At 46.0% G+C, this 26,813-nt stretch overlaps 1 protein-coding gene across 1 annotated transcript in view; it reads right to left on the bottom strand.

Annotated features, from left to right (window-relative positions):
- NOS1 (nitric oxide synthase 1) overlaps positions 1-26,813 on the bottom strand; it is a 182,466-nt gene that overhangs the window by 71,339 nt on the left and 84,314 nt on the right. Inside the window, exons 9-11 of the mRNA XM_030219764.1 lie at positions 22,625-22,799; positions 18,906-19,007; positions 14,407-14,601 (exon numbers count right to left, since the gene is read on the bottom strand). Of these exons, the coding sequence (XP_030075624.1) occupies positions 14,407-14,601; positions 18,906-19,007; positions 22,625-22,799 (472 nt within the window). The remainder of the gene's footprint in view (positions 1-14,406; positions 14,602-18,905; positions 19,008-22,624; positions 22,800-26,813) is intronic.

Raw genomic sequence — 26,813 nt, 5'->3', positions numbered from 1 at the left:
TAAACACTGGAAAATTGCTACTGCTCCTATCACTCTCTCACCCCTCCCTTGGATGGTCTTGTATCCTATGCTCTGCTTTTGAGCCTTTTCCGTACTGCTGTTTCCTGAGTGACACAAATGCATATGTTTTATTATTATGCTATGTTTTATGCTTTATATTTTTGTCTGTTCTTTTCTCTTTTATATATTACTACTACTACTTATCATTTCTATAGCGCTACTAGACGTACACAGCGCTGTACACTTGAACATGAAGAGACAGTCCCGGCTCCAAAGAGCTTACAATCTAATTAGGACAGACAAACAGGACAAATAAGAGATAAGGACAAAGAGTAGCAAGATTCTGGAATCCCAAAGAGTAACAAGGTTCCGGAATCCCAAAGAGTAGCAACATTCTGTGCTGAATCCCAGAGAGTAGCAACCTTCCGGAATCCCAAAGACTACTATTACTACTTATCATTTCTATAGCGCTACTAGACGTACGCAGCACTGTACACTTGAACATAAAGAGACAGTCCCGGCTCCAAAGAGCTTACAATCTAATTAGGACACACAAGCAGGACAGATAAGAGATAAGGGAATTTCTATATGGTTGGTGTTCCTTTCTATGGTTGATTTTGATTTATTGTATTGCTCCTTTTGTTTTTTGAATGTACCCCACTTTAATGGTTCTTCTTAAGCAAGTTAGCAAATAAAATAGCCTTGAATACTCAACAATAGTACCTGTGGCAGAGAAACACAACCAACCATATTCTGTACCCTCAAAGAGCCCAAAATTAGTTGGAAAATAAACACATACATTAACAACTGATAGCAAGGTGAAGGGCAATTCTATAACCACGTGTGAGATATGTGTTATTCTAGAGAATAGCGTGCGAGCGCAGTAGTGAATAACTGCATGGGGGGGGGGGAGTATATAAAAGGTGTATGGGCAGGACATGGATGTGTCTCATAAAATTGGAAGTTACATGTGGGATCTGCAGTGCTGAGCCTAACATTGTCAGCACATTGTCGGGCTTAAGCCAGTGTTTCTATAATAGCATCTGTGCAATCAGCAACCCATCCTCCTGCCTAACGTGTGCCCAGATGTAGAATTTTCCCCTAAGGATTCAGTATTCAAAGGACTCGGTGCTCTTAATTTATGCTCCTGAATTGACCTCTTTGAAAATGTACCAGGGCTGAATGGTTAATTTTATACTCAAAATTTCACCAAACTCCTAAATTAACAATTGATAAACACAAAGAATAGAAATCTTTAGTTATGACACCGCTTAACGAAGCAGTAAGAAATAGATGGTTTGGTTTCTAAGCCTGGGTTCCTTCTCTTTATCATGAAACAACTCAGGCTTTTCATAGTACAATGTCTGTATCACAAATGAGAGCCACCCACATATATTGAATTAAGCATTCTTCCAATAACCATGCTCACTTGCTTGTAATTACCCATTTAGCATTGCAATCTTGTAATGTTAACACTCAGCAGTACAACACTGCAGTAAGGATCCCGGGTAACTGGTACATGGTTTAGCAAAGGTTTGTGTGTGGTCACAGTTACTTTATTAATTTACTATTTATTGCAGCAGAACAATTAACAACAAATTCAAGAACACCAAGGCAATTGGACAGCATGCACACGTTAACCAGGGACAGAGGAAGACGGCATGCACACATTAACCAGGGACAGAGGAAGACGGCATGCACACTTTAACCAGGGACAGAGGAAGATGGCATGCATACATTAACCAGGGACAGAGGAAGACGGCATGCACACTTTAACCAGGGACAGAGGAAGATGGCATGCATACATTAACCAGGGACAGAGGAAGACGGCATGCACACTTTAACCAGGGACAGAGGAAGATGGCATGCATACATTAACCAGAGACAGAGGAAGACGGCATGCATACATTAACCAGGGACAGAGGAAGACGGCATGCACACATTAACCAGGGACAGAGGAAGACGGCATGCACACATTAACCAGGGACAGAGGAAGACGGCATGCACAAATTAAGCAAGCACAGAGGAAGATGGCATGCATAAATTAACCAGGGACAGAGGAAGATGGCATGCGCACTTTAACCAGAGACAGAGGAAGATGGCATGCGCACTTTAACCAGGGACAGAGGAAGACGGCATGCACAAATTAAGCAAGCACAGAGGAAGATGGCATGCATAAATTAACCAGGGACAGAGGAAGACGGCATGCACACATTAACAAGGGACAGAGGAAGACGGCATGCACAAATTAAGCAAGCACAGAGGAAGATGGCATGCATAAATTAACCAGGGACAGAGGAAGACGGCATGCACAAATTAAGCAAGCACAGAGGAAGATGGTATGCATAAATTAACCAGGGACAGAGGAAGATGGCATGCGCACTTTAACCAGGGACAGAGGAAGATGGCATGCACACATTAACCAGGGACAGAGGAAGACGGCATGCACAAATTAAGCAAGCACAGAGGAAGATGGCATGCATAAATTAACCAGGGACAGAGGAAGACGGCATGCACACATTAACAAGGGACAGAGGAAGACGGCATGCACAAATTAAGCAAGCACAGAGGAAGATGGCATGCATAAATTAACCAGGGACAGAGGAAGACGGCATGCACACATTAACAAGGAACAGAGGAAGACGGCATGCACAAATTAAGCAAGCACAGAGGAAGATGGCATGCATAAATTAACCAGGGACAGAGGAAGACGGCATGCACACATTAACAAGGGACAGAGGAAGACGGCATGCACAAATTAAGCAAGCACAGAGGAAGATGGCATGCATAAATTAACCAGGGACAGAGGAAGACGGCATGCACACATTAACCAGGGACAGAGGAAAGTACCAATTAGAAACCATTTGCACCACAGTTTTGTATTTTTCATGCAATTAAGAAGCAATGCCAACTACTACTACTTAACATTTCTAAAGCGCTACTAGGGTTACGCAGCGCTGTACAATTTAACATGGAAGGACAGTCCCTGCTCAAGGAGCTTACAATCTAAAAGACAGGTGTACAATCTAAAGACAATCTAAACAATTTAAAGACAAGTGTACAGTCAAAAGACAAGTGTAGAGTCCATCTGATAAGGCATACTATATTTCACGAAAGGTTAGGTGCCGAAAGCAGCCTTGAAGAGGTGAGTTTTAAGTAGAGATTTGAAGATGGGTAGGGAGGGGGCTTGGCGTAGGGGTTGAAGAAGATTGTTCCAAGCATAGGGTGAGGCAAGGCAGAATGAGCGGAGCCTGGAGTTGGCAGTGGTGGAGAAGGGAACTGAAAGGAGGGATTTGTCCTGTGAGCGGAGGTTACGGGCTGGAACATAGGGGGAGATGAGGGTAGAGAGGTAGTGAGGAGCCACAGACCGGGTGCATTTGTAGGTAAGGAGGAGACTCTTGAATTGTATGCGGTATCTGATCGGAAGCCAGTGAAGTGACTTGAGGAGAGGGGTGATATCAGTATATTGGTTCTGGCGGAATATAAGACGTGCGGCAGCGTTCTGAACGGATTGAAGGGGGGATAGATGGCTAAATGGGAGGCCGGTGAGGAGTAAGTTGCAGTAGTCCAGGTGAGAGGTAATGAGAGCGTGGACGAGAGTTCGTGTGATGTGCTCAGAGAGGATAGAGCGAATTTTGTTGATGTTGAAGAGGAAGAAGCGACAGGTCTTGGCAGTCTGTTGGATATGTGCAGAGAAGGAGAGGGAGGAATCGAAGATGACTCCGAGGTTGCGGGCAGATGGGACGGGGTGGATGAGGGTGTTATCAACTGAGATAGAGAGTGGAGAAAGAGGAGAGGTGGGTTTAGGTGGAAAGACGAGGAGCTCGGTTTTGGACATGTTCAGCTTCAGGTGGCGGTTGGACATCCAGGCAGCAATGCCGGATAAGCAGCAGGCCGATACCTTGGCCTGGGTCTCCACGGTGATGTCTGGTGTGGAGAGATATAGCTGAGTGTCATCAGCATAAAATGATACTGGAAACCATGAGATGAGATCAGGGAGCCCAGGGAAGAGGTGTAGATTGAGAAGAGAAGGGGTCCAAGGACAGATCCCTGGGGAACACCAACAGATAGGGGGATGGGGGTGGAGGAAGATCCATGAGAATGAACTCTGAAGGTGCGGTGGGAGAGATAGGGGGAGAACCAGGAGAGGACAGAGCCCTGGAACCCAAATGAGGACAGTGTGGCAAGAAGTAAGTCATGATTGACAGTGTCAAAAGCGGCGGATAGATCGAGGAGGATGAGGATGGAGTAGTGGCCTCTGGATTTGGCAAGGAGCAGGTCATTACAGACTTTAGAGAGTGCTGTTTCTGTCGAGTGTAGAGGGCGAAAACCGGATTGAAGTGGATCGAGGATGGCATGAGAGGAGAGAAAATCAAGGCAGCGGCTGTGAACGGCACGCTCAAGTATTTTGGAGAGGAAGGGGAGGAGAGAGATGGGGCGGTAGTTGGAGGGGCAGGTAGGGTCAAGTGATGTTTTTTTTAGGAGAGGTGTGACTACGGCGTGCTTGAAGGTGTCAGGGACAGTTGCAGTGGAGAGAGAAAGGTTAAGGATGCGACAGATGGAGGGGGTAACAGTATGGGAGATGGTGTTAAGTAGGTTGGTGGGGATGGGATCAGAGGAACAGGTGGTGCATTTCGAGAAGGAAAGAAGGCGGGAGGTTTCATCCTCGGTGATCTCAGGAAAGGACGAGAATGAGGCCATGGTTGGTTGGTTATTGGATAGGGCTACAGGCTGAAGAGGAGGTGGCAACTTTATTTATTTATTTATTGCATTTGTATCCCACATTTTCCCACCTTTTTGCGGGTTCAGTGTGGCTTACAATATGAGTTAAATGTTAGAAATACAATTTGTTACAGATTGGTTATGGATTACATTGTGCAGAGTTATGCGAAACAATTGAGGTGTCGTTAGGGAATGTAACAATGGAACATAAACATTGAAACTTTGGAAGGAAACATTTGGAGCTTGGAGAGCGATAAAAAGGCATGAGGACATATGGTGTATATCTTTCTGTGAGTAAAGGTATGAGAGATGTGATATTACGGGAATGAGAATTCAGAGGTGAATGTATGATGCATTAGTGAATATTAAGTGTGGCCTTTATGTGTTTTGTTTCTTTCCGTAAATTTTTTCGAAAAGATGGGTCTTCAATGATCTGAGGAAGGAAGCTTGCTCGTTGATTGTTCTTAAGTTGCGCGGCAGTGTATTCCAAAACTGCGTGCTCATGTGAGAAAAGGTTGACGCGTGTAGCGCTTTGTATTTCACGCCCTTGCAATTGGGGAAGTGGAGGTTAAGGAAGGTTCGGGATGATCTTTTGGCGTTTCTAGTTGGTAAGTCAATCAACTCGTACATGTAGGCTGGGGCTTCGCCATGAATGATTTTGTGGACCAATGTGCATATTTTAAAAGTGACGCGTTCCTTGAGTGGGAGCCAGTGCAGTTTCTCTCGTAATGGTTTTGCACTTTCATATTTTGGCTTTCCAAAGATGAGTCTGGCTGCTGTATTCTGGGCTGTTTGAAGTTTCCTCAGTATTTGTTCTTTGCAGCCTACGTATAGTGAGTTGCAGTAATCCAAATGGCTGAGCACGAGGGATTGCACTAGGCTGCGAAAGACGGATCTTGGGAAGTATGGTCTTATCCTTTTCAGTTTCCACATGCTGTAAAACATCTTTTTTGTTGTGTTGTTAGCGTGAGTTTCAAGCGTTAGGTGGCGGTCGATAGTGATTCCAAGGATTTTTAGCGTTTCAGAGATTTGAAGGTTCAGGTTTGGTGCGTTTATGGCTGTGAATTCTTTTGTGTTGTATTGGGAGGTGAGAATCAGGCATTGAGTTTTTTCTGCATTTAATTTCAGACGAAATGCATCCGCCCATGTGTTCATGATGTGTAGGCTTTGATTGATTTCGTTGAAGATTTCGTTAATGTCTTGTTTGAAGGGGATGTATATTGTCACATCATCAGCGTATATATATGGGTTGAGGTTATGGTTTGATAGGAGTTTTGCCAGAGGGATTATCATTAAGTTGAAAATGGTTGGTGAGAGAGGTGATCCTTGTGGTACTCCACATTCAGGTGTCCATGCCTTGGATGTGGTCGAATTTGATGTGACTTGATACGAACGTTGGGTTAGGAACCCTTCGAACCAATTCAGGACACTTCCTCCAATGCCAAAGTATTCGAGTATGTGTAATAGGATTCCATGGTCAACCATATCGAAGGCACTTGACATGTCAAATTGTAGGAGGAGTATATTGTTGCCTGTTGCAATTATTTGTTTAAATCTGGTCATAAGGGTGACTAATACTGTTTCTGTGCTATGATTCGACCGGAATCCTGATTGGGCGTCATGCAGTATTGAGTGTTTGTTTAGATAGTTTGTGAGTTGTTTGGTTACCAGTCCTTCAGTTATTTTGGTTATTAGTGGTATGGATGCTACTGGCCTGTAGTTGGTTATTTCACTTGTGTTTTTCTTTGTGTCCTTAGGAATTGGGGTGAGTAAGATTTTTCCTTTTTCTTTTGGGAAGAGTCCGTTTTGTAGCATGAAGTTCACATGGCTCATTAGGTCTATTATGAATTGTTGAGGAGCAGATTTCATGAGGTTGTTTGGGCACGTATCTAGTTTGCAGTTGGATTTGGCATATCTTTTGAGAGTTTCAGAGATGAGGTCTTCTGATAGTATTTCGAATTCGGTCCATGTTCTGTCTGCAGGGTATGTTCCTTCTTCTGGGTCTAGACAATCTAAAATTGTGGCGTACTCAATAGGGCTAGCAGGTATTTTGAGTCGTAGTTGTATAATTTTCTCCTTGAAGTATTTTGCAAGGTTGTCCACATCTGGTACATCTTTGCCATTGTTTGTAACTGGTGTGGTGTCTAACTTGGTAGTGAACTAGAAACAGAGTCCTAGAAAACAAAGAATGTGGATCACTTCTGACTTTCAACAATAATTTTTAGAACATGTAAAAAAACAGCAGCCCTGGAAAGAGGCCCAGGAACCACTGAACGTGTGTCTTTGATGAATCCCACCACAACTGTCAATCCAGCTTTTGTGGCTTATGTCTTGTGGTAACTGAACCTCCCAAACAGCAATTTAGTGGGATTTTTATGAACTCATGTTAGGATCAATGAACAGTAGCAAACATTTGACATTCCAAAAAAGTTAACAGGTGAAGCACATGTTGCAGGCAAGTCAAAATATCTCTCATTTGAATTTAAGTGGCATTTTCATCATTCAAGGAATGCAAGCCAAAATTTGTGATCCACACACTCCCCTATTACAAACTCCTATTCATAGGGGTCCTTTTACTATATGAGCTAACAGACTTATTGCATAACAATTACTTTGCACTAAATACTAAGATGCCCATTATATTCCTATGGGCATTTTATCTTTCAGCATATGCTAATCATTAGTGTGTGCTAAATCCATTAGCGCACCTTAGTAAAAGGACCCCATAGTCTCCAATTAGCCTAAGAGGAAGAGAGGATTGGTTAGCAGGATTAGGGGTACATAAGTAATGCCACACTGGGAAAAGACCAAGGGTCCATCGAGCCCAGCATCCTGTCCACGACAGCGGCCAATCCAGGCCAAGGGCACCTGGCGAGCTTCCCAAACGTACAAACATTCTATACATGTTATTCCTGGAATTGTGGATTTTTCCCAAGTCCATTTAGTAGTGGTTTATGGACTTGTCCTTTAGGAAACCGTCTAACCCCTTTTTAAACTCTGCCAAGCTAACCGCCTTCACCACGTTCTCCGGCAACGAATTCCAGAGTTTAATTAAGCGTTGGGTGAACAAACATTTTCTCCGATTTGTACTAAATTTGCTACACTGTAGTTTCATCGCATGCCCCCTAGTCCTAGTATTTTTGGAAAGCATGAACAGACGCTTCACATCCACCTGTTCCACTCCACTTTACTATACCTTGACAAGAAATACATGACTTGTACCTCAGAAACTGGAAAAGTGTATCAATCACCACTTCAAATCCAGCAATATAGTGCATCTCATCCTTGGAGAGACATCCTTCAAGTATTATGAATTGGAACTCAAGGAATATCCAACCCCTGCTGTGCCACCACTGAGACCTATTTAACCCTATCACAACACTCGTGAGCAGCACTTTGTCCAGTAGGGAATTCACTGCGGCAAACTGTTATTATTATATGAAATTTATATCTCACACATGCCATCAAAGTTCAGTTTTAGTCTTTCTGAATGAGGACTGGAAGGATGGGGACATTCTGCTGTTTCTCACCAGGGATCCAAAACTGCCTACTTAGAAATCTGGGCCTCTTGAGCTACCCCTGAAGTGGCTGAAGGTTGGAAGGGTTTGATTCCTTCTGTAACTGTGTTGAAAAGGTTAAGAGTCCGAGGTACCAGTGGCTGGGTGGGTCTTAGCCCTGAGTCTGTATCAGTGTGCCCCAGACCCATATGGAAAGACTTTGACCGCTTGGGTATGGGAAACAGCCATGCTGTGGTGTCTGAAAAAAAAGCAAAAAGCTATTATGTCTGACATTTCTTGATGTAAAGGTAAGCCGCCTGTTTCTTGGGCTTCTTTATCTGTGGAGCAGTAGGAAAGAGTAGGACACCAGGACCTCTAGACTTAAGATCTCCCTTTACGCAATATCATCTTAACCTGTCTTGGGACCTTGGGGCCATGAGACTGAGGAGCATACTCCAACATCATCAATGAGGTTGAGGTGGAAGGTCTCCCTCCCACGTCAAGTGTGAGAAGTAGGAAGGATCCCCCTACTCTGTTGACCACAGAGCTGGTGCTACCGATTTTGCTGAGCTGTTCATATGAATACTGTGCTTTCTTGCCAACCCTCTGTTGTATTCTAATACAGCCCTAAGAAGGCTTTATTTTTCAACAATAACTTTATGGATGTCCAGTGCACCTTCCCCATAGGAATCTGAATGATCTTCTCTAAAAATGCACACTCAGTAAACTTTGCTACCACCATGTTTCAAATACAAAAGCCTCAGGGTGAATATGTCTTGCATAAAAAAAGAATTAGTTATGCACCAGAGAAAGTTAAATCAGCCAACAAAATCCAGCTGTTCTCAACATTTTTGAAGTCTACATGGGAGATGAGTCCAAGTCAGACTTTGAACTGATCCAAGGATAATTTAAACTGATGAGTGATTAATGCTAGGGCCAATATACTGCTGAACAATGTCTGGTTAAAGATAGTCAGATAAAATGAACCAGTTTCTGTGTTTATTTTTTCCCATCCCTCTCTGTCTGAAGTCTGTCGTTGACACATAAGTACATAAGTAATGCCATACTGGGAAAAGACCAAGGGTCCATCGAGCCCAGCATCCTGTCCACGACAGCGGCCAAGCCAGGCCAAGGGCACCTGGCAAGCTTCCCAAACGTACAAACATTCTATACATGTTATTCCTGGAATTTTGGATTTTTCCAAGTCCGTTTAGTAGCGGTTTATGGACTTGTCCTTTAGGAAACCGTCCAACCCCTTTTTAAACTCTGCTAAGCTAACCGACTTCACCACTTTCTCCGGCAACGAATTCCAGAGTTTAATTATACGTTGGGTGAAGAAAAGGTTTCTCCGATTTGCTTTAAATTTACTACACTGTAGTTTCATCGCATGCCCCCTAGTCCTAGTATTTTTGGAAAGCGTGAACAGAAGCTTCACATCCACCTGTTCCACTCCACTCATTATTTTATATACCTCTATCATGTCTCCCCTCAGCCGTCTCTTCTCCAAGCTGTATAGCCCTAGCCTCCTTAGTCTTTCTTCATAGGGAAGTCGTCCCATCCCCGCTATCATTTTAGTCGCCATTCGCTGCACCTTTTCCAATTCTACTATATCTTTCTTGAGATGCGGCGACCAGAATTGAACACAATACTCAAGGTGCGGTCGCACCATGGAGCGATACAACGGCATTATAACATCCTCACACCTGTTTTCCATACCTTTCCTAATAATACCCAACATTCTATTCGCTTTCTTAGCCGCAGCAGCACACTGAGCAGAAGGTTTCAGTGTGTTATCGACGACGACACCCAGATCCCTTTCTTGGTCCGTAACTCCTAACGTGGAACCTTGCATGACGTAGCTATAATTCAGGTTCTTTTTTCCCACATGCATCACCTTGCACTTGCTCACATTAAACATCATCTGCCATTTAGCCGCCCAGTCTCCCAGTCTCGTAAGGTCCTCTTGTAATTTTTCACAATCCTGTCGCGATTTAACGACTTTGAATAACTTTGTGTCATCAGCAAATTTAATTACCTCGCTAGTTACTCCCATCTCTAAATCATTTATAAATATATTAAAAAGCAGCGGTCCTAGCACGGACCCCTGAGGAACCCCACTAACTACCCTTCTCCATTGTGAATACTGCCCATTTAACCCCACTCTCTGTTTCCTATCCTTCAACCAGTTTTTAATCCACAATAGGACATTTCCTCCTATCCCATGACACAGGGAGCAGAAGACTGAATTCTGGGATCGAGCTGGGACCACGCATGACAGCATACAACTTGGCCACTCAGTCGCCAGGCTGGCCCCAGGTTGGTAGTTTTAATAATGATAAAATAGAGAAGTGATGGGAGGAGGGGTCAATTTGGTCAAATTTTGGAAATTCTCATTCTAAATGTGTAATGTATGAGACATGGAATGTATATTTATTTATTTATTTATTTATTTATTAAGATTTGTTAACTGTCTCTATGAAGAGATTCACCCAATGTGGTATAAAACAGGTACAGTTTGACATGAACAACTTCCATTGAATTAATAAACTTATCAATAATAAACTTCATGGTTTTCTGTCAGTTCTGCTTTGCACTGGTTCTTTGAATACAAATTTCAGTGCATCAGAATGGTAGGAGAACAACCCAGTTCTGATGGGATATTTTTGGAGCACGTAGGGGTATGTTTTACTCTGATTAATTGCCAATTTTTTTAACATCCCTGATACTTAAACACCTTGGTCCAGTGTTGACCTCCAATGCTGACTGTTGTGTTTAAATTTACACCTAGGGATTGAGTGCCAGGGCTGCATTCAGGGCCGGTCTTAGGCAGAGGCGACCAAGGCGGCCGCATAGGGCCCCGCGCCTAAGGGGACCCCGCTCAGCGTGCCTCAACTCTGCCTCGTGCCTCCGCTCCGACCCGGACCGGGACCGCATCGAGTCACTCAACCTCTCTCCAACCATAGGCAAATAAAGCATTCCTGGCATACCTTGTACACTGAAGCACTGTGCTGGATCTTTTCTTAATATTTTTCCTTATTTTCTCCTTTGTTATGAGAATTGGAACTACTAATTGTAGTGGACTTAAACTGAATAATTTCTGGGGGGGGGGGGGGGGTTCATGATAACATTGTGCTTATTATTTCAATCAGTTTTTTTGTACAAGTTTAGCTTCATTTGTCTTTATTTATTTGGAATAATCTTATCAATGGGGTGGAGCTAGGGTGGGGCGGAGCTAGGGTGGGGGCGGGGCTAGGATGGGGCCCCACCAAATTGGTCTGCACAGGGCCCCGCACTTGCTAAGACCGGTCCTGGCTGCATTGACTATCCAGGCAGCTGTGGAAGTTATTGGGGTACCCCCAGTTAGGGTTACCATAGTTTGCCTCAGGTTTCTGAGGGTTTTTCTCCACTGACAAGCACCTTTTTTGAAGTTTTGTTCTCTAAAGTCTTTGTATATTTTGTTACCATATTTTGTCCCCCCAAAAGAAGGACACATGCCCCGCCCACACCCCACACCCCACCCCGTCCCCTTTCACACCACACCCCGCCCCATCACATTTTCCCCTCCCCCTGTCACACACTCCATCACTCCCCATCCCCGTCACCCCCTCTCCTTACCTTACTACTGCCCTGGTGGTCTAGTGACCTCTTCGGGGCATGAAAGAGCCCCCTCTTTCCTGCCTGGAGCGCTGCCATGCATGCATCCTTTCTGATGCTGATCTCGGTGCCGATTCAAAATGGCTGCCGAGAGTTGAAGTCTCACGAGGTCACTTCAACTCTCGGCGGCCATTTTGAATCGGTGCCGAGATCAGCAACTGGAAGGATGCATGCAGGGCAGCGCCCCGGGCAGGAAAGAGGGAGCTCTTTCCTGCCCCGAAGGCGGAAGAGGTCACTAGATCACCAGGGCACTAGTAAGTAAGGGGAGGGGAGGCTAGCAATCTGCCCGTTTGTCCGGATTTCTGGACAAACGGGCAGGCTGGTGGGCGGGCCATCCTAGGATGGCCCGCCCACCAGCCTGCCTGTTTGTCCAGAAATCCGGACAAATGGGCAGATTGGCAAAACCCGCCTGGTTGCCCGGACATGTCCTCAAAAAGAGGACATGTCCGGGTAAATCCGGACATATGGTAACCCTACTCCCCCAGTATTCAGCACCTGTACCCAGATAACTATCCAGCTAGCTAGGACATTTATTTTGCTGAATAGTGGCAGTTCCTAGATATCTTCCTGTTCAACTTTGGTTTCACCCCCTAGCTGGTTTTGGGAAGGGAGGGGCAGTAATTTTTTCAGCAGTACTATCCGGATATTGCTGCTGACAATTCATGCCTGGCCTCAGATGAGTGGCACTTACCCAAGTAACAGCCGCTGAATATTGATCCCATAGATTTAATGACCTGTATAATTTTCTGCCTTTCTGTTTGTATTGTGGGCGCAGGAATCTTTGAGGCATATTTTCAAAGCACTTAGCCTTCCACAGCTCCATAGGTGTCTCCTGTACTACTGAGACAACCACACAAAGTGGAGGCACACAAAGTCCCTACGAACACCAGCAAGAGAGAGTCCACGGAGTAGGGTAGATGGGCTCTTCCAGAAAACCAAGGGAGACGCAGGTTCAACAATGTGATCTTTTTTGAAACAACTTAAAAGTCTCGACACAGCTACTACTACTACTATTTAACATTTCTAGAGCACTACTAGGGTTACGCAGCGCTGTACAATTTAACAAAGAGAGACAGTCCCTGCTCAAAGAGCTTACAATCTAATAGACAAGTGAACGGTCGGTCCGATAGGGGCAGTCAAATTGGGGCAGTCTGGATTCAGTAAACGGCAAGGGTTAGGTGCCGAACGCAGTATTGAAGAGGTGGGCTTTAAGCAAAGACTTGAAGACGGGTAGGGAGGGGGCTTGGCGTAAGGGCTCAGGAAGGTTGTTCCAAGCATAGGGTGAGGCGAGGCAGAATGAGCGGAGCCTGGAGTTGGCGGTGGTGGAGAAGGGTACTGAGAGGAGGGATTTATCCTGTGAACGGAGGTTATGGGCGGGAACGTAAGGGGAGATGAGGGTAGAAAGATAGTGAGGGGCAGCAGACTGAGTGCATTTGTAGGTAAGTAGGAGAAGCTTGAATTGAATGCGGTATCTGATCGGAAGCCAGTGAAGTGACCTGAGGAGAGGGGTGATATGAGTATATCAGTTCTGGCGGAATATGAGATGTGCAGCAGAGTTCTGAACAGATTGAAGGGGGGATAGATGGCTAAGTGGGAGGCCGGTGAGGAGTAAGTTGCAGTAGTCCAGGCGAGAGGTAATGAGAGCGTGGACGAGAGTTCGGGTGGTGTGTTCAGAGAGGAAAGGGCGAATTTTGCTGATGTTAAAGAGGAAGAAGCGACAGGTCTTGGCTATCTGCTGGATATGCGCAGAGAAGGAGAGAGAGGAGTCAAAGATGACTCCGAGGTTGAGGGTGTTATCAACTGAGATAGAAAGTGGAGGAAGAGGAGAAGTGGGTTTTGGTGAAAAGACGATAAGCTCGGTCTTGGACATGTTCAGTTTCAGGTGGCGGTTGGACATCCAGGCAGTAATGTCGGATAAGCAGGCTGATACCTTTGCCTGGGTCTCCGCGGTGATGTCTGGTGTGGAAAGATACAGCTGCTGTGTTTCGGCGTCAAAACGCCTGCATCAGGAAACTCGTATTGTTCGTTGTACAAAGGCAGGCAACGTTTCCAAAGCAATATGTAACTTTAGATCAACACAGTAGATCCAGAGTTGTAAAACTTTGCTTAAACCCTACACTGTCTGTTAAAATGTTCTATTACGTATTGTGTTGACATTGTAAGTAGTCTACTATGCCATACTTTGTAATGTTTTTTGAATATTTTTACTGCTGTAATTGTCTATTGCTTACGTTTGGTTTATTCTTACTGTACACCGCCTTGAGTGAATTCCTTCAAAAAGGCGGTAAATAAATCCTAATAAATAAATGTTTCAGGTTAAGGTTAACTGGAGTCTTGCTCTTACATAGGCTTTGGTATTCCACAGTAATTACATTTTTTTTCATCTTGATTCTTTTCTATCTTTATGGTCGCCACTATTACGCTGCTGACACTGGGTTAGCTGAAGCCCTACATGCCCTGGTTGGGCATTGTACCAATGTTTTAAGCGCACTCAGAACAGCAGAGGTGGAAGGTAGGTCTAGAAAGCAGGTACCTGGTATTCAAAGGATGGGGTGAGCCGGTAATTGAGCATCTCTTGGTGAAAGACAGGCGTGATGCTGCCAGACATCGGTGGGACGATCCAAACCCAGTCAGCCGGGCATCCACCTCGGCAGCGATACTCATTCTCCATATGCTTAATAAAGGACTCGGTGGCTGAATGATGATCAACAATTGTTATCTTATCGCTCTATTTTAGGGGAGAAGGAGGTTAGACATTAGTATTATTAGCAAGACAATTCAGATTTAATCCAAAACAATTCTGTATGTAGCTGGATGGGCAACTCCTTCCCAGTTCAGGTCAAACTGAAATCTATGCTGCCCAGCCAGCTCTCAACCAGGTTCCGAAGCCTGAATACAAGTAGCTTGACACGCAGATACTCACCTGATAATTTCCAGCCAGAGGTAACAGCAATTCAGGTCAGCTCAGAAATTTCCCATCTGGATCAAAGACACTTTACTCAGAGAGGACTTAACAAAGATCTGGGTTTTCTAGCCCATTATAAACCATAAAGTTGTATTGCTCTGTTTGCCACCCTCCTCTCACCTATCCACCCCCACCCTGTTAAGACTGTCACTGAAATGCATTGATGTTTCACTTATACATACTGTCATCTACCACATTTGCTTATTTCCGATCTGAGGAAGAAGGGCAACCTTCGAAAGCTAATCAAGAAATGTATTAAGTTATGTCCAATAAAAAAGGTATCATCTTATTTTCTTTTCCATGTTTTATTTTGTTTTATTTCTATTGATTACCTCAGGGAGAGGAAAATCCCTTGCGGATATGGAGGACAGAGGCTGACTGGGTAAGATTCTTTAAATACAGAGTGGGAGGGAGGAGGATCGGCTGTCAGAAGAGCCCCTTTTTAACAAATGCATTGGGAGGGGGTGGAGCAGGTTTTCCGAGGACTTAGCTGTTCAGTTTTGATTTTCAGCACTAATCAACTAAGGGGGAAGGTATCAATGTGGGTTACCGTCAGCATGTGTTATTTTCCCTGTCATTACGGATTTAAAAGATATGCATAATACTCATTGTTCTTAGATGACCTCTCATTATCTTGTTAAATAGAGAACAAACAAAATTTCTGTTGTCGGGGGCCTAGGGTAGAATGAAAAATGGATCTAAATTTCACTATTGATGGAGAAACGTCTTTGTTAGATCGCTCAATTAAAGTCTTGGGTGTTGTGCTGGATGATAAATTATCCATGGAGCATCAGGTTAACTCACTTGCAAAGAGTTCTTTTGATGTTATGAGCAAGTTAAGAAGTATTTGGAAAGATTTGTCAAAAGATTTGTTTAAACTTGTGGTACAATCATTGATTCCTAGTAAATTAAGGGGTCCTTTGACTAAGCTGCGGGGGCTGTTTTTCCCACGTGCCAGGGCCATTTTTCCCTCAGACGGTAAAAGCACCCCCCCCCCCCCACGTGAGATAACTCTTTACCGCATGGCCATGCGGCGGGGGAGCCCTTACCACCACCCATTGAGGGCCAGGTGAGTGCCACATAAGCCATTTCCAGGGGTTTTATTTTTCCCCCCTTGAAATGGCGCATTCTTGGGGCAGTACAACCACCGGCTGCCTTGTTGAGCTGGCGGTAGTCCCAAAAGAGTGAGCAGTAAGCTCACGTTGGGGTTACCACCGCTGTGTAAAAGGATCCCTAAATTACTATAATATTGTATATTTGGGGTTATCATTCATTGAGAAAACTAGGAAAAAAGGCCCGTTTCTGACACAAATGAAATGGGCGCTAGCAAGGTTTTCCTCGGAGTGTGTGTGTTTTACAGAGTGTGTGTGAGAGTGAGTCTGTGATAGAGACAGAGTGAACGTGTGAGTGTGTGTGACAGAGAGAGTGAGACTAGGTGCGAGAGTGTGTGTGTGAGAATGAGTGTGTGTGCCAGGGCCCCCCCCTCTCCCTCCCTCCCAGTTCCAGGGTGTCCCTGCCCCCTCCCTCCCTCCCAGTTGCAGGGTCGGCCCTTTCCCCCTCCCTCCCAGTTTCAGGGTCACTCCCCCTCCCTCCCTCCCAGTTCCTGGGTCTGCCCGCCCCCCTCCAAGTTCCAGGGTCCGTCCCCCCCACCCTCCCAGGGTCATTGCCCCCCCTCTCCCTCCCTCCCAGTTTTCCAGGATCATTGCCCCCCCATCTCCCCCCCCCCCCTCCAGCCACCCTGCGATGTTTAACTGCAAAATTAGGGAGCTGTGTAGTGTAATAAAACGCACCTGCAATGTTGTGAAGCTGACTCCGTGGCTTCACTGAAGTGAAGGGTTCGTAAGGTTCGTCAGATTCGTCAGTCTGTCACCATCTCTCTCGGCCCCGCCCTCGCACCTCTGATAGGTCCGCCGCCCTCGACGTCATCACGTTTTGACGCGAGGGCGGGGCCGAGAGAGATGGTGACAGACTGACGAATCTGACGAACCCTATGAACCCTTCACTTCAGTGAAGCCACGGAGTCAGCTTCAGAACGTTGGAGGTGCTTTTTATTATAGTAGAGAATTCCAACTGTTCAAAATGTGGCTGTTCGCCCGATTTCCTCTCTTAAGAAATTTGACAGAATTACTCCATATTTTATTGAGCTGCATTTATTGGCTTTCCATGGAGGCCAGGGTGTTTTTCAAGTTAGGATGTTTCTTACTTAAGATTGCAGCTGGTTTGATTCCTCGGTTATATGATTTCTCTCGTTTGTTATTCAAAAACAGGACAACACTATAATATTCGAAATTCCTTGTCCTTTTCTTTCCCCAGTACACGGGGGATTACTTCGAAGAAACCGTTCACTTCTTTATTTGCATTATCAGGCATTTAGTTTATGGAATTCTCTTCCATTTAACCTAAGGCAGTTGCCTAGTTATCGTTAAAAAGAGACTAAAGACATTGTTATTCTATAAATATGTGATAAGGAAGTAACAAACTGTAGTTACCTTAATTGACGTTGGGTTTTGGTAATGATTATTGATGGCTGTGATACAACTTCAGGTTAATATTGTCATATGTTAGATTTACTTCGATCTAGTATCTTAATTGTAATCTGCTATGAACTATGTTACCGGGCTATAAATGTACTAAGTGTACTCTTATCCCCAGTTATTAGTAACTAAGGAAAGGGAAAGGGAAATGGGATTTAATATACCATCTTTCTGTGGTTTTTGCAACTGCATTCAAAGCAATTACATAGTATATACAGGTCCTTATTTGTACCTGGGGCAATGGAGGGTTAAGTGACTTGCCCAGAGTCACAAGGAGCTGCAGTGGGAATCGAACCCAGTTCCCCAGGATCAGAGTCCACTGCACTAACCACTAGGCTACTCCTCCTCATTCCACCAATAAGAGACAACCTCATCAGTGATGTCACAATGGCTTGATTGCCCAATACAGTTCCCCAGAATCAGAGTCCGCTGCACTAACCACTAGGCTACTCCTCCACTAGCAATGTTTCATGTAGAAGCCTGCCCTAGTAGCAGATCAGCAACGCGGCCACACAGGCTTCTGTTTCTGTGAGTCTGACGTCCTGCTAGTGGAATAGCAACATTCATTGTAGAATCTCAGATAGTAGCAACATTCCATCTAGAATCTCAAATAGGGAAAGGGGAAATGGGACTTGACATACCCCCTTTCTGAGGTTTTTGCAACTACATTCAAAGCGGTTTACATATGTTCAGGTACTTATTTTGTACCTGGGGCAATGGAGGGTTAAGTGACTTGCCCAGAGTCACAAGGAGCTGCAGTGGGAATCGAACTCAGTTCCCCAGGATCAAAGTCCGCTGCGCTAACCACTAGGCTACGCCTCCACTCCACTACTAGAGGGTACATATCAGCTGGCAGCAGTAAGTGTTTCTTTAGCCGCAGTGGCGTAGCTACATGGGGCCAGGGGGCCTAGGCCCCCCCAAATTTCCTCTGGGGTCCCCAAACCCCGCCAGCTGAAGCCTAATCCAACGCTGGTCTTCGGCACCACCATGTTGCCTGCCCTGCTGTCTCTTCCCCCTCACGTCCTGTACGTAGGGCATAGCCTTCACTTTCACTTGATCTCACAAAGAGAAATCAGATAAGAATTCTTGCTTTTTTTCTATTTTTATTTGATTGCAGCTTTTTAAAAACTTGTTTTTGCCATGGGCAGAACAGAAGAATGCTTCTGCAGCCGAGTGGCTCTGGTGTATTTCCCAAAATAATTATTCAGTGCTCAGCTGCAGATGAAATTGAATTGATGCCAGAGAGAACTGGCATAAATGCCAACGTATTACATACCCTCACCATCGTCAACATTTTAAGCACCTAAGAATCCATTTGATATATTTCAGTCTCCAGTCCAATTTGCCTGTCTTCAACACAATTCCTGGAATATGTCCAGCATCATAAATTTCGGGTTTAATAGCATGTTTCTAAAGAAACCGAGCTGAACTGAAGGATGAATGGAAGGGCTTAGCAAAATGACCTGCTAGTTGACAACTGTCGAGATGAATGTGGGTAACCAGCGCACACCTTCCCCTTTTAGAGGCCAGTACCTGGTAGCTGTAGAGAACAGCGATGTTAATTTCCACCAGCGCCTGGTCCTTCCACAGTGATGACATTTTCCGTGTGTCCAAGCTCATTTTTTTGGCAACTTCCTGCAAAAAACAATAGATCAGCTTGAATGATAATTCCCTTACTGGGAGTTTCCAGTTGCAGTTCTTTGCATCACAGTAGTCTAATTTTAGCATTATTGAGAGTTAATGTTATAAAGCGTTTTCCATATGGAAATCATGTTATAAACACATGATTTTATAAAAGAGTGCAGCTGATGATATATGAACAATATCGTGGGTCCGTATAGTAGATTACATGTATAGTTTATGGGTTTTTTTTAATATCTGCTATATTGCCATTATAGCCAAGTAGATCAAAGTGACTAACAATAAAATATAAAAAACTAAGTCAGAAAGGAACCCCAAATCATAGAACAGGACAGCAGTCATTCATACCACAAGACAGTAAGGGTGAGCACTGAAAGACCCGAGGCTGTAGTTTGTCAGAGTACAAACAGAACTATGACGCATACACTTATTTGATTAAAAATGCACATCCACACCTAGAACATCTGCACAAATTTATAACTTCTTCAAAGCTGCTGTAAATTTATGTGCCTCTGGGAATTGTCCTAGGAGCCTATTTTCTAAAGATACGTGAAAGGGCACTTTCAAAGGAATGTCCAAGTCAGAATCGGGATGCCCTACTCATAACGTGCAAAAACCCCATCCATCTCACAGCCATTTTTGAACAAGAAAAACTCTGGAGTTTCCTGTTCGAACGTCTAAAATGAAAGCCATTTTCCAAAATAAAGTACAGTCACGATTATCCGATCTTCACTAATCTGACCATCCGGCATATCCGACAGACCGCCTGATGACGTCATCGTGTTCTTCTCCGTTAGGGAAGTTTCGCACTGGAGACCATTTTTGTTCAGACCCAAATTTTACAGAGAAACAGCACCGTTGTGACCGGGACCCTGCTTTTACAGACTTTGTGTATGGACTGTTTGAGGGGTTACCATTGTTTTCTGTATTATCCAACTTTTCACTTACCCAACAACGGGTCAATCCTATTTACGTTGCATGATCAAGACTTTACTGTAAAACTTCCAAATTATGAACGCCAAAAACAAAACAAAACAGGGGAAAGAATGTCTGTCTTGTAACATTTTACATAAAGGTCCACACAGATGTCCCTCCAGAGCAGAGGGGCAGCTTAATGATCAGTGCAGGTTCATAGTCCACTCAACTCTGTTATTTTAATTGGTGAACTCCGCCAGAAAGAGGGATATGCCTACTGTACAGGTGGTTTTAATATTTAGGTACAGTAAGTATATCTCCAGTTCCGGAGGGCTCAATATACTTGACCACTTCACACCATAGGAGCCAACTTTTCATAATTATTGGGGGTGCTAAACCCAACAGAAATGACCTCTCCCTGGACACAGGCAAGGAGTTTGTTCAATGTTGGAGGTGCTCAAGCCCCCAGAGAGCTGGCTTCTATGCTTTTGTTGTGTTCAGAATGCCCACAATAACCGATGTTGTCGGGGAACCTAGTTTCGCTTTCCGGTTCCACTTTCAGGGGTGAGGGAGGGGGGACAGTAACCACTGGGGGGGGGGACTCATGAGGTGTCATGCATTAATCCCTCCAGTGGTCAGCTACTCAAATAGGGCACCTTTGGATACCCTGGACGTGATTGAAACAGGTCTAAAAACTTAGAATGCCCTTCTTTTTTTGACTTGGACGTTTTCATTGAACTGAGTGGATCTTCAGGCTACAGTTCATTAACATAGGGGTCGATATTTAGTGTTTTGCTGACCACTGCCAGAGTTATTCCTGGATATTCAATGTCGGGCTCTGTCTGGAGCCAGCTAACGCATAGCTGGTAAAGCCCAGTATTCAGCATGTAACTGGCTATGGGATATTCTGTAAAGATAGGACTGACTTTAATGCAGTTAACCTGGACAGTTAAGTGCTGAATATCGGCATTTAACAGGCCAATTACCCCTGGAATGCCCCCAAAATAGCTGGTTTGCAGTTTGGTGTTAACTGGCTATTTCTAGCAGCACAAACCAGTTAAGTACCTGTGGAAGTTAGTAGTTATTGCTAAACAGGCGATTTAACCAGCCAGGAGCTCGTTCTAGCTGGTGAAATCGCTTTGAATATTGACCCGAAAAAGTGGCGTATTTTGGAGTTAACTTAGATGGGTCCTTCCATGGCACAGCTCCCCCCCAACCCCTGTAGATATTTAAAAAATTATAGATTTTTTTCACCTACCCCACATCAACATCTCTCCTCCTCCGTGGCGTCCAGGCATCTGACCGCCCATCACTGAACCCTGTCCCTACCTAGTGTACCTTACAGGCGTCCCTGGCACCTGCAGTGATTCAATTATTGCTGCCTGCACCGGCCCTGCAGGCTTCCATCGTCCGGGTCCTGCCAGACAGGAAATGATGAAAGCGAGGGCGGGATCCAGCTAATGGAAGCCTGCAGGGTCGGCGCAGACAGCAATAATTGAATCAGTGCAGGCGCCGGGGATGCCATTAAGGTATACCGGGGACGGGGGAGAGACGGGGTTCAGCAATGGGGCGGTCAGATGCCAGGACGTCACGAAAGAGGAGAGATGTTGATGTGGGGTGCTGCCGCTGGGTGGGTCTGAACCAAGAATGGGTGGGCCTGTGCCCACCCGTAGTTATGCCACTGACCTGAACTTTTACCATTTTTGGATTATTTGCAAGACTTTTTATTCAAGAAAAAGTGGGAGGTTTTTCTGACTAACGATATTATTGAAACGTTTTATAACATATTTGTACATTTTTTTTAACCTCTGTGGTCTTTTCCTCCAGTGATTGATGTTGAATTGATAGAGTGTTCCTGTTGAAATCTGGAAAATCTTTGAAAAAAATTGTTTTTATGGGGATTGAATTAACTGAAGATTATTAGATTCTCCAGTACCTCTTCACAGTGGCGTTCCTAGGGTGGCTGACACCCGGGGCGGATCGCCGATGTGCCCCCCCCCCGGGTGCAGCGCGCCCCCCCCCCCGGCGAAAGGACACCCCCCCTGGTGAAAGGACACCTCCCCCCGGCGAAAGGACACCCCCCCAGGTGCATTTTTACCTGCTGGGGGGGGTGCCGCGCACCTGTCGGCTTCGCTCGTTCCATGCTCCCTCTGCCCCAGAACAGGAAGTAATCTGTTCCGGGCAGAGGGAGCACGGAACGAGCGGAGTCAACAGGCGCGCGGCACCCCCCCCCCCCCAGCGGCGTGCACCCGGGGCAGACCGCCCCCTCCGCACCTCCCCCCCTTGGTACACCACTGCCTCTTCACACTATAGTCTAAGCATTACTATTTGAAAATTGCCCACCCTCCCTGCAGGTACAATGGTCTTATATTTTACGTTGTACAAATGACAAACATTGTAGCAACATAACAAATAGTGAACTGCGGTATTTCATGCCATTTTCTAAGCAAAGTGTTCATTTTTAAACATTCATATCTTGTCACTTTATATACGTTATTTGTAATTGCAAGCAGTGCGTGCTAAAATAGTTTAGAGGGCATTATTTGCAAATAGAGCAGATGAGAACAGAATGAAATGAAATAAAGACATGTGACATATGAAATAAAGAGGAAATGAAAGAACATTGTTTTGAATGCATCCACCGTGCCTGCTGTGAAAGAGAGAGCGAGTCACAGGTATTAGAAAGGGGACGGTACCTCCAGGATGTTATAGCGAGAGTTGTCGCAGTAGTCTCGGACACCAATCTCCGTGCCCATGTACCAGCCACTGAACGGACAGGCAGTGAATTCCAGGCCTCCAATTTCCAGGAGCATGCTGGATACAGCGGGCAATCCGTACCATTTCAAGCCTAGATCCTTAAACCATTCAAACCTGTAGATAACCACACAGCGGGGTAAGATGGGCTCAGAATCAGGGGTTGGGCAGTGGTGAGATGGCTTTAACAAAAGTTTCTAGCAAGAACACAAATGCTTTATTTTCACATGAGGCTGAAAACTGGTATCAAAGTGACTCTTACCCACCAACACATTAAATTAAGGTCATTATAGAGAACAAAAGTGGACAATGAGGCCTTTGAGCCAAGTCATTCTCTACAAGTGACCAGGAGAAAGAGAAGTTACTCTGTCCAACAACTGTAATAGTTATTTGCTTCTAGAAGAAACCAAATGTCCAAGAATCAATTTATAATTAGAGGTTATGATCACCTTGGTTCAAATCTCACTACAGCTCCGTGTGGTCATCGGCAGGTCACTTAACCCTCCATTGCCTCAGGTATAAACAGACTGTGAGCCCATCAGGGACAGAAACTTACCTACTGCACCTGAATGTAACTGATCTGGCGGCAGGGGCAGGGCTGCCGAGAGGCTGGGCTGGGCCCGGCCCCTGCCGCCTCCCCCCCCCCCCCCCCGCCCACCCCCAGCCCCGTCTGCCACCGGGCCCCCTGCATTCAAATCACAGCGCCTCACCTCCGTGTGAAAGCGCAGCAGCAGATCGCCTCCTTTCGGGCCTTCCCTCCCTGTGTCCTGCCCTCGCGGAAACAGGAAGTTACATCAGACTAGGGCGGGGCACAGGGAGGGAAGGCCCGAAGGGAGGCGATCTGCTGCTGCGCTTTCAGACGGAGGTGAGGCGCTATGATTTGAATGCAGGGGGCCCGGTGGCGGACGGAGGGGGGCTGTTGACGGAGCCGAGGGCAGGCGGGTGAGACTGGGTACTGTGGCACCGGGCCCCCCTTGGAGGCCCGGGGAATTTTGGCCCCTCTCTCAGCGGCCCTGGTCTTGAGCTACAAGGTGTGAGCTAAATCCCAAATCTCTTCCCTTCCACTTGAATGCAGTGACAGTTTGATATACATTGGTCTCTATGCATACATGTCTTTAGCAAAAATCCTCTATGCCTGTGGTATCGGTGTATGTAGACAGGGGACAATCCATAACTAGGTGCCATAATTTAGGTGCCCACTTTCCGCCCTGATTCTGTATATGGTGCTCAAAATTCTGCAAACAAATCTGGGCACATGCCCAATTTAATTGGGTAACAAGTCAATTACAGCCAATAATTTGGTGCTAATTCAATTATTGGCATTGTCAACAATCTGGATTTACGTGGGCGTTGTGCTAAGCGTTATTCTCTAAAGATGCACATATAGATCTTTTAGCGTGCAATTGAAAAGGGGGTGTGGCCACAGGAGGAGCATGGGCGGGTCACAAGAGTGTTTGCTAAAGATGTACACACTATTATAGAAATCGAGGGAATTTGCGTGAAGATTTACTCCAGGTTTCAGTTGGTGTCAATGCTCACCCCACCAGTGGGGCGTGGATCCCCGGTGCTATGTGCTATTCTACAAACAGCGCCCAACTCAGAGCTCAGTATGCATTTTTTCGGCATGCAGGCTCTAGTCCTTTACGTGTAATTTCTCTTATATGTCAGTAGTTACATGCCTACTTGCACCATGTCAATAGCAGGAGTACAGGCAACCACCTAAATCCTCCCCCTTAGAGTTCTAGGGGAGCCTTGCGTGTGAGCCTGGCCCTTATGCATATAAGTGCTGCCATTCTGCGACCTACATTCACGATGGTCCCTGGATTCTACAAATGATGACCAAAGTTGCGCGTACAATCAGCATGCTTAGCCAATTTATGAACGCAACTTAATTGCTTAACAAGCCAATCATTGGCTGCTAAGAACCAATTATTGGCATTAATTGACCTTAATTAGGATTTATGCGCAGATCATCTTCTAATATAATAAAACGCACCCTCAACGTTCTGAGGACAACGTTCTGAAGCCATCTGACGTCACTCCCAGGCTGAAGGATTCGTGGATTCATGGTGTGAAGCCTTCAAGCCAGCCAGCCGTCTCTGCCCCGCCCTCGCGTCAAACGTCATGACGTCGAGGGCGGAAAAAAAAACCAAACAATTCCGGCAGCGCAGCGTCAGGGAAGGAGGCGGCGCTCCCGACGTCTCTAGCCTTCCCTTCGCTGTGTTCCGCCTTCTTCTAACATCAAGGATGACATCAGAAGAAGGCGGAACACAGCGAAGGGAAGGCTAGACGTCGGGAGCGCCGCCTCCTTCCCTGACGCTTCGCTGCCGGAACCGCCACGGAGGTAAATTTAAAAAGAAGAAAAAAAAAAAAAAGGAAGTTTGGGGGAGAGAAGAGGGTGACCAGTAAAGTTAAACAATGGGAGCGGGAGGGCAGGGGAGAAACGACAGCATGGATGCGAAGGGGGGGCCATGGATGCGAAGGGGGGGGGGGAGAAGAGGGCGGGCCAGGCTGGGACATGGGAGAGAGAGGAGCATGGATGCGAGGGGGGTCATGGAAGGGAGAGAGGGGACTTGCTGGAAAAGGTTGAATGGAGGCGGCAGGGGACAGAGGAGCATGGATGGGCATGGATTGGGAGGGCAGGGCTCAGGGAGAGAGGGGAATTGCTGGAAAGGGATGAATGGAGGGGGCAGGGGACAGAGGAGCATGGATGGGCATGGATTGGGAGGGCAGGGCTCAGGGAGAGAGGGGAATTGCTGGAAAGGGATGAATGGAGGGGCATGGATTGGGAGGGCAGGGCTCAGGGAGAGAGGGGAATTGCTGGATAGGGATGAATGGAGGGGACAGATGGGCATGGATGGATATGGATTGCAGGGCAGGGCTCAGGGAGAGAAGGGAATTGCTGGATAGGGATGAATGGAGGGGGCAGGTGACAGAGGAGCATGGATTGGGAGGGCAGGGCTCAGGAAGAGGGGAATTGCTGGATAGGGATGAATGGAGGGGACAGATGGGCATGGATGGATATGGATTGCAGGACAGGGCTCAGGGAGAGAGGGGAATTGCTGGATAGGGATGAATGGAGGGGGCAGGTGACAGAGGAGCATGGATGGGCATGGATTGGGAGGGCAGGGCTCAGGGAGAGAGGGGAATTGCTGGAAAGGGATGAATGGAGGGGGCAGGGGACAGAGGAGCATGGATGGGCATGGATTGGGAGGGCAGGGCTCAGGGAGAGAGGGGAATTGCTGGATAGGGATGAATGGAGGGGACAGATGGGCATGGATGGATATGGATTGCAGGGCAGGGCTCAGGGAGAGAGGGGAATTGCTGGGTAGGGATGAATGGAGGGGGCAGGGGACAGAGGAGCATGGATGGGCATGGATTGGGAGGGCAGGGCTCAGGGAGAGAGGGGAAATGCTGGAAAAGGATAAATGGAGGGGGCAGGGGACAGATGGGCATGGATTGGGAGGGCAGGGCTCACACTCTCTCTCTCATATACAATGTCTTTCTGACTCTCACTCTCACACACTCTGTCTCACACTGTATCACATTCACTCTCTATGTGCCACACAGTCACTCACACACTCGCTTGGTCTCATACACTCACTCTCACAGAGAATCTGTGTCTCACACACACTCTCTCTCTCGCCCACACACACACACTCTCTCTCACACTGTGTCTCACATACACACTTGCATACACTCTCATTCTCACACACACACTCTCTCACAAACACACTCACACCCAGACTCACTCTCTCTCTCACACACACACACTCACACTTTCACTCTGACTCTCAAACAGTCACTCTCACATACACTCTCCCAAACATACACACTCCGAGGAAAACCTTGCTAGCGCCCGTTTCATTTGTGTCAGAAACGGGCCTTTTTTACTAGTATTCTATAATGAGCCACATGTAAATCTTAATGTGCGTAAATTTTGGGGGTCATAGCTTGGGGCATTTCTGGGGCGTTCCAAAATGTTCCAAAAATACTTCCTGACATTTTTCTTGAGGGGGGGTAGACTCAAGAAAAATGTCAGGAAATATTTTTTCACGGAGAGAGTGGTGGATATTTCGAATGCCCTCCTACGAGAGGCGGTGGACATGAAAACAGTAACGGAATTGAAAC

Source organism: Microcaecilia unicolor, chromosome 11 (genome assembly GCF_901765095.1).
Source record: "Microcaecilia unicolor chromosome 11, aMicUni1.1, whole genome shotgun sequence".
In the NCBI taxonomy this organism is placed as follows: domain Eukaryota; kingdom Metazoa; phylum Chordata; class Amphibia; order Gymnophiona; family Siphonopidae; genus Microcaecilia; species Microcaecilia unicolor.
The sequence above is the reverse complement of the archived record's forward strand: the minus strand, read 5'-3'. Positions and strand labels throughout refer to the sequence as shown.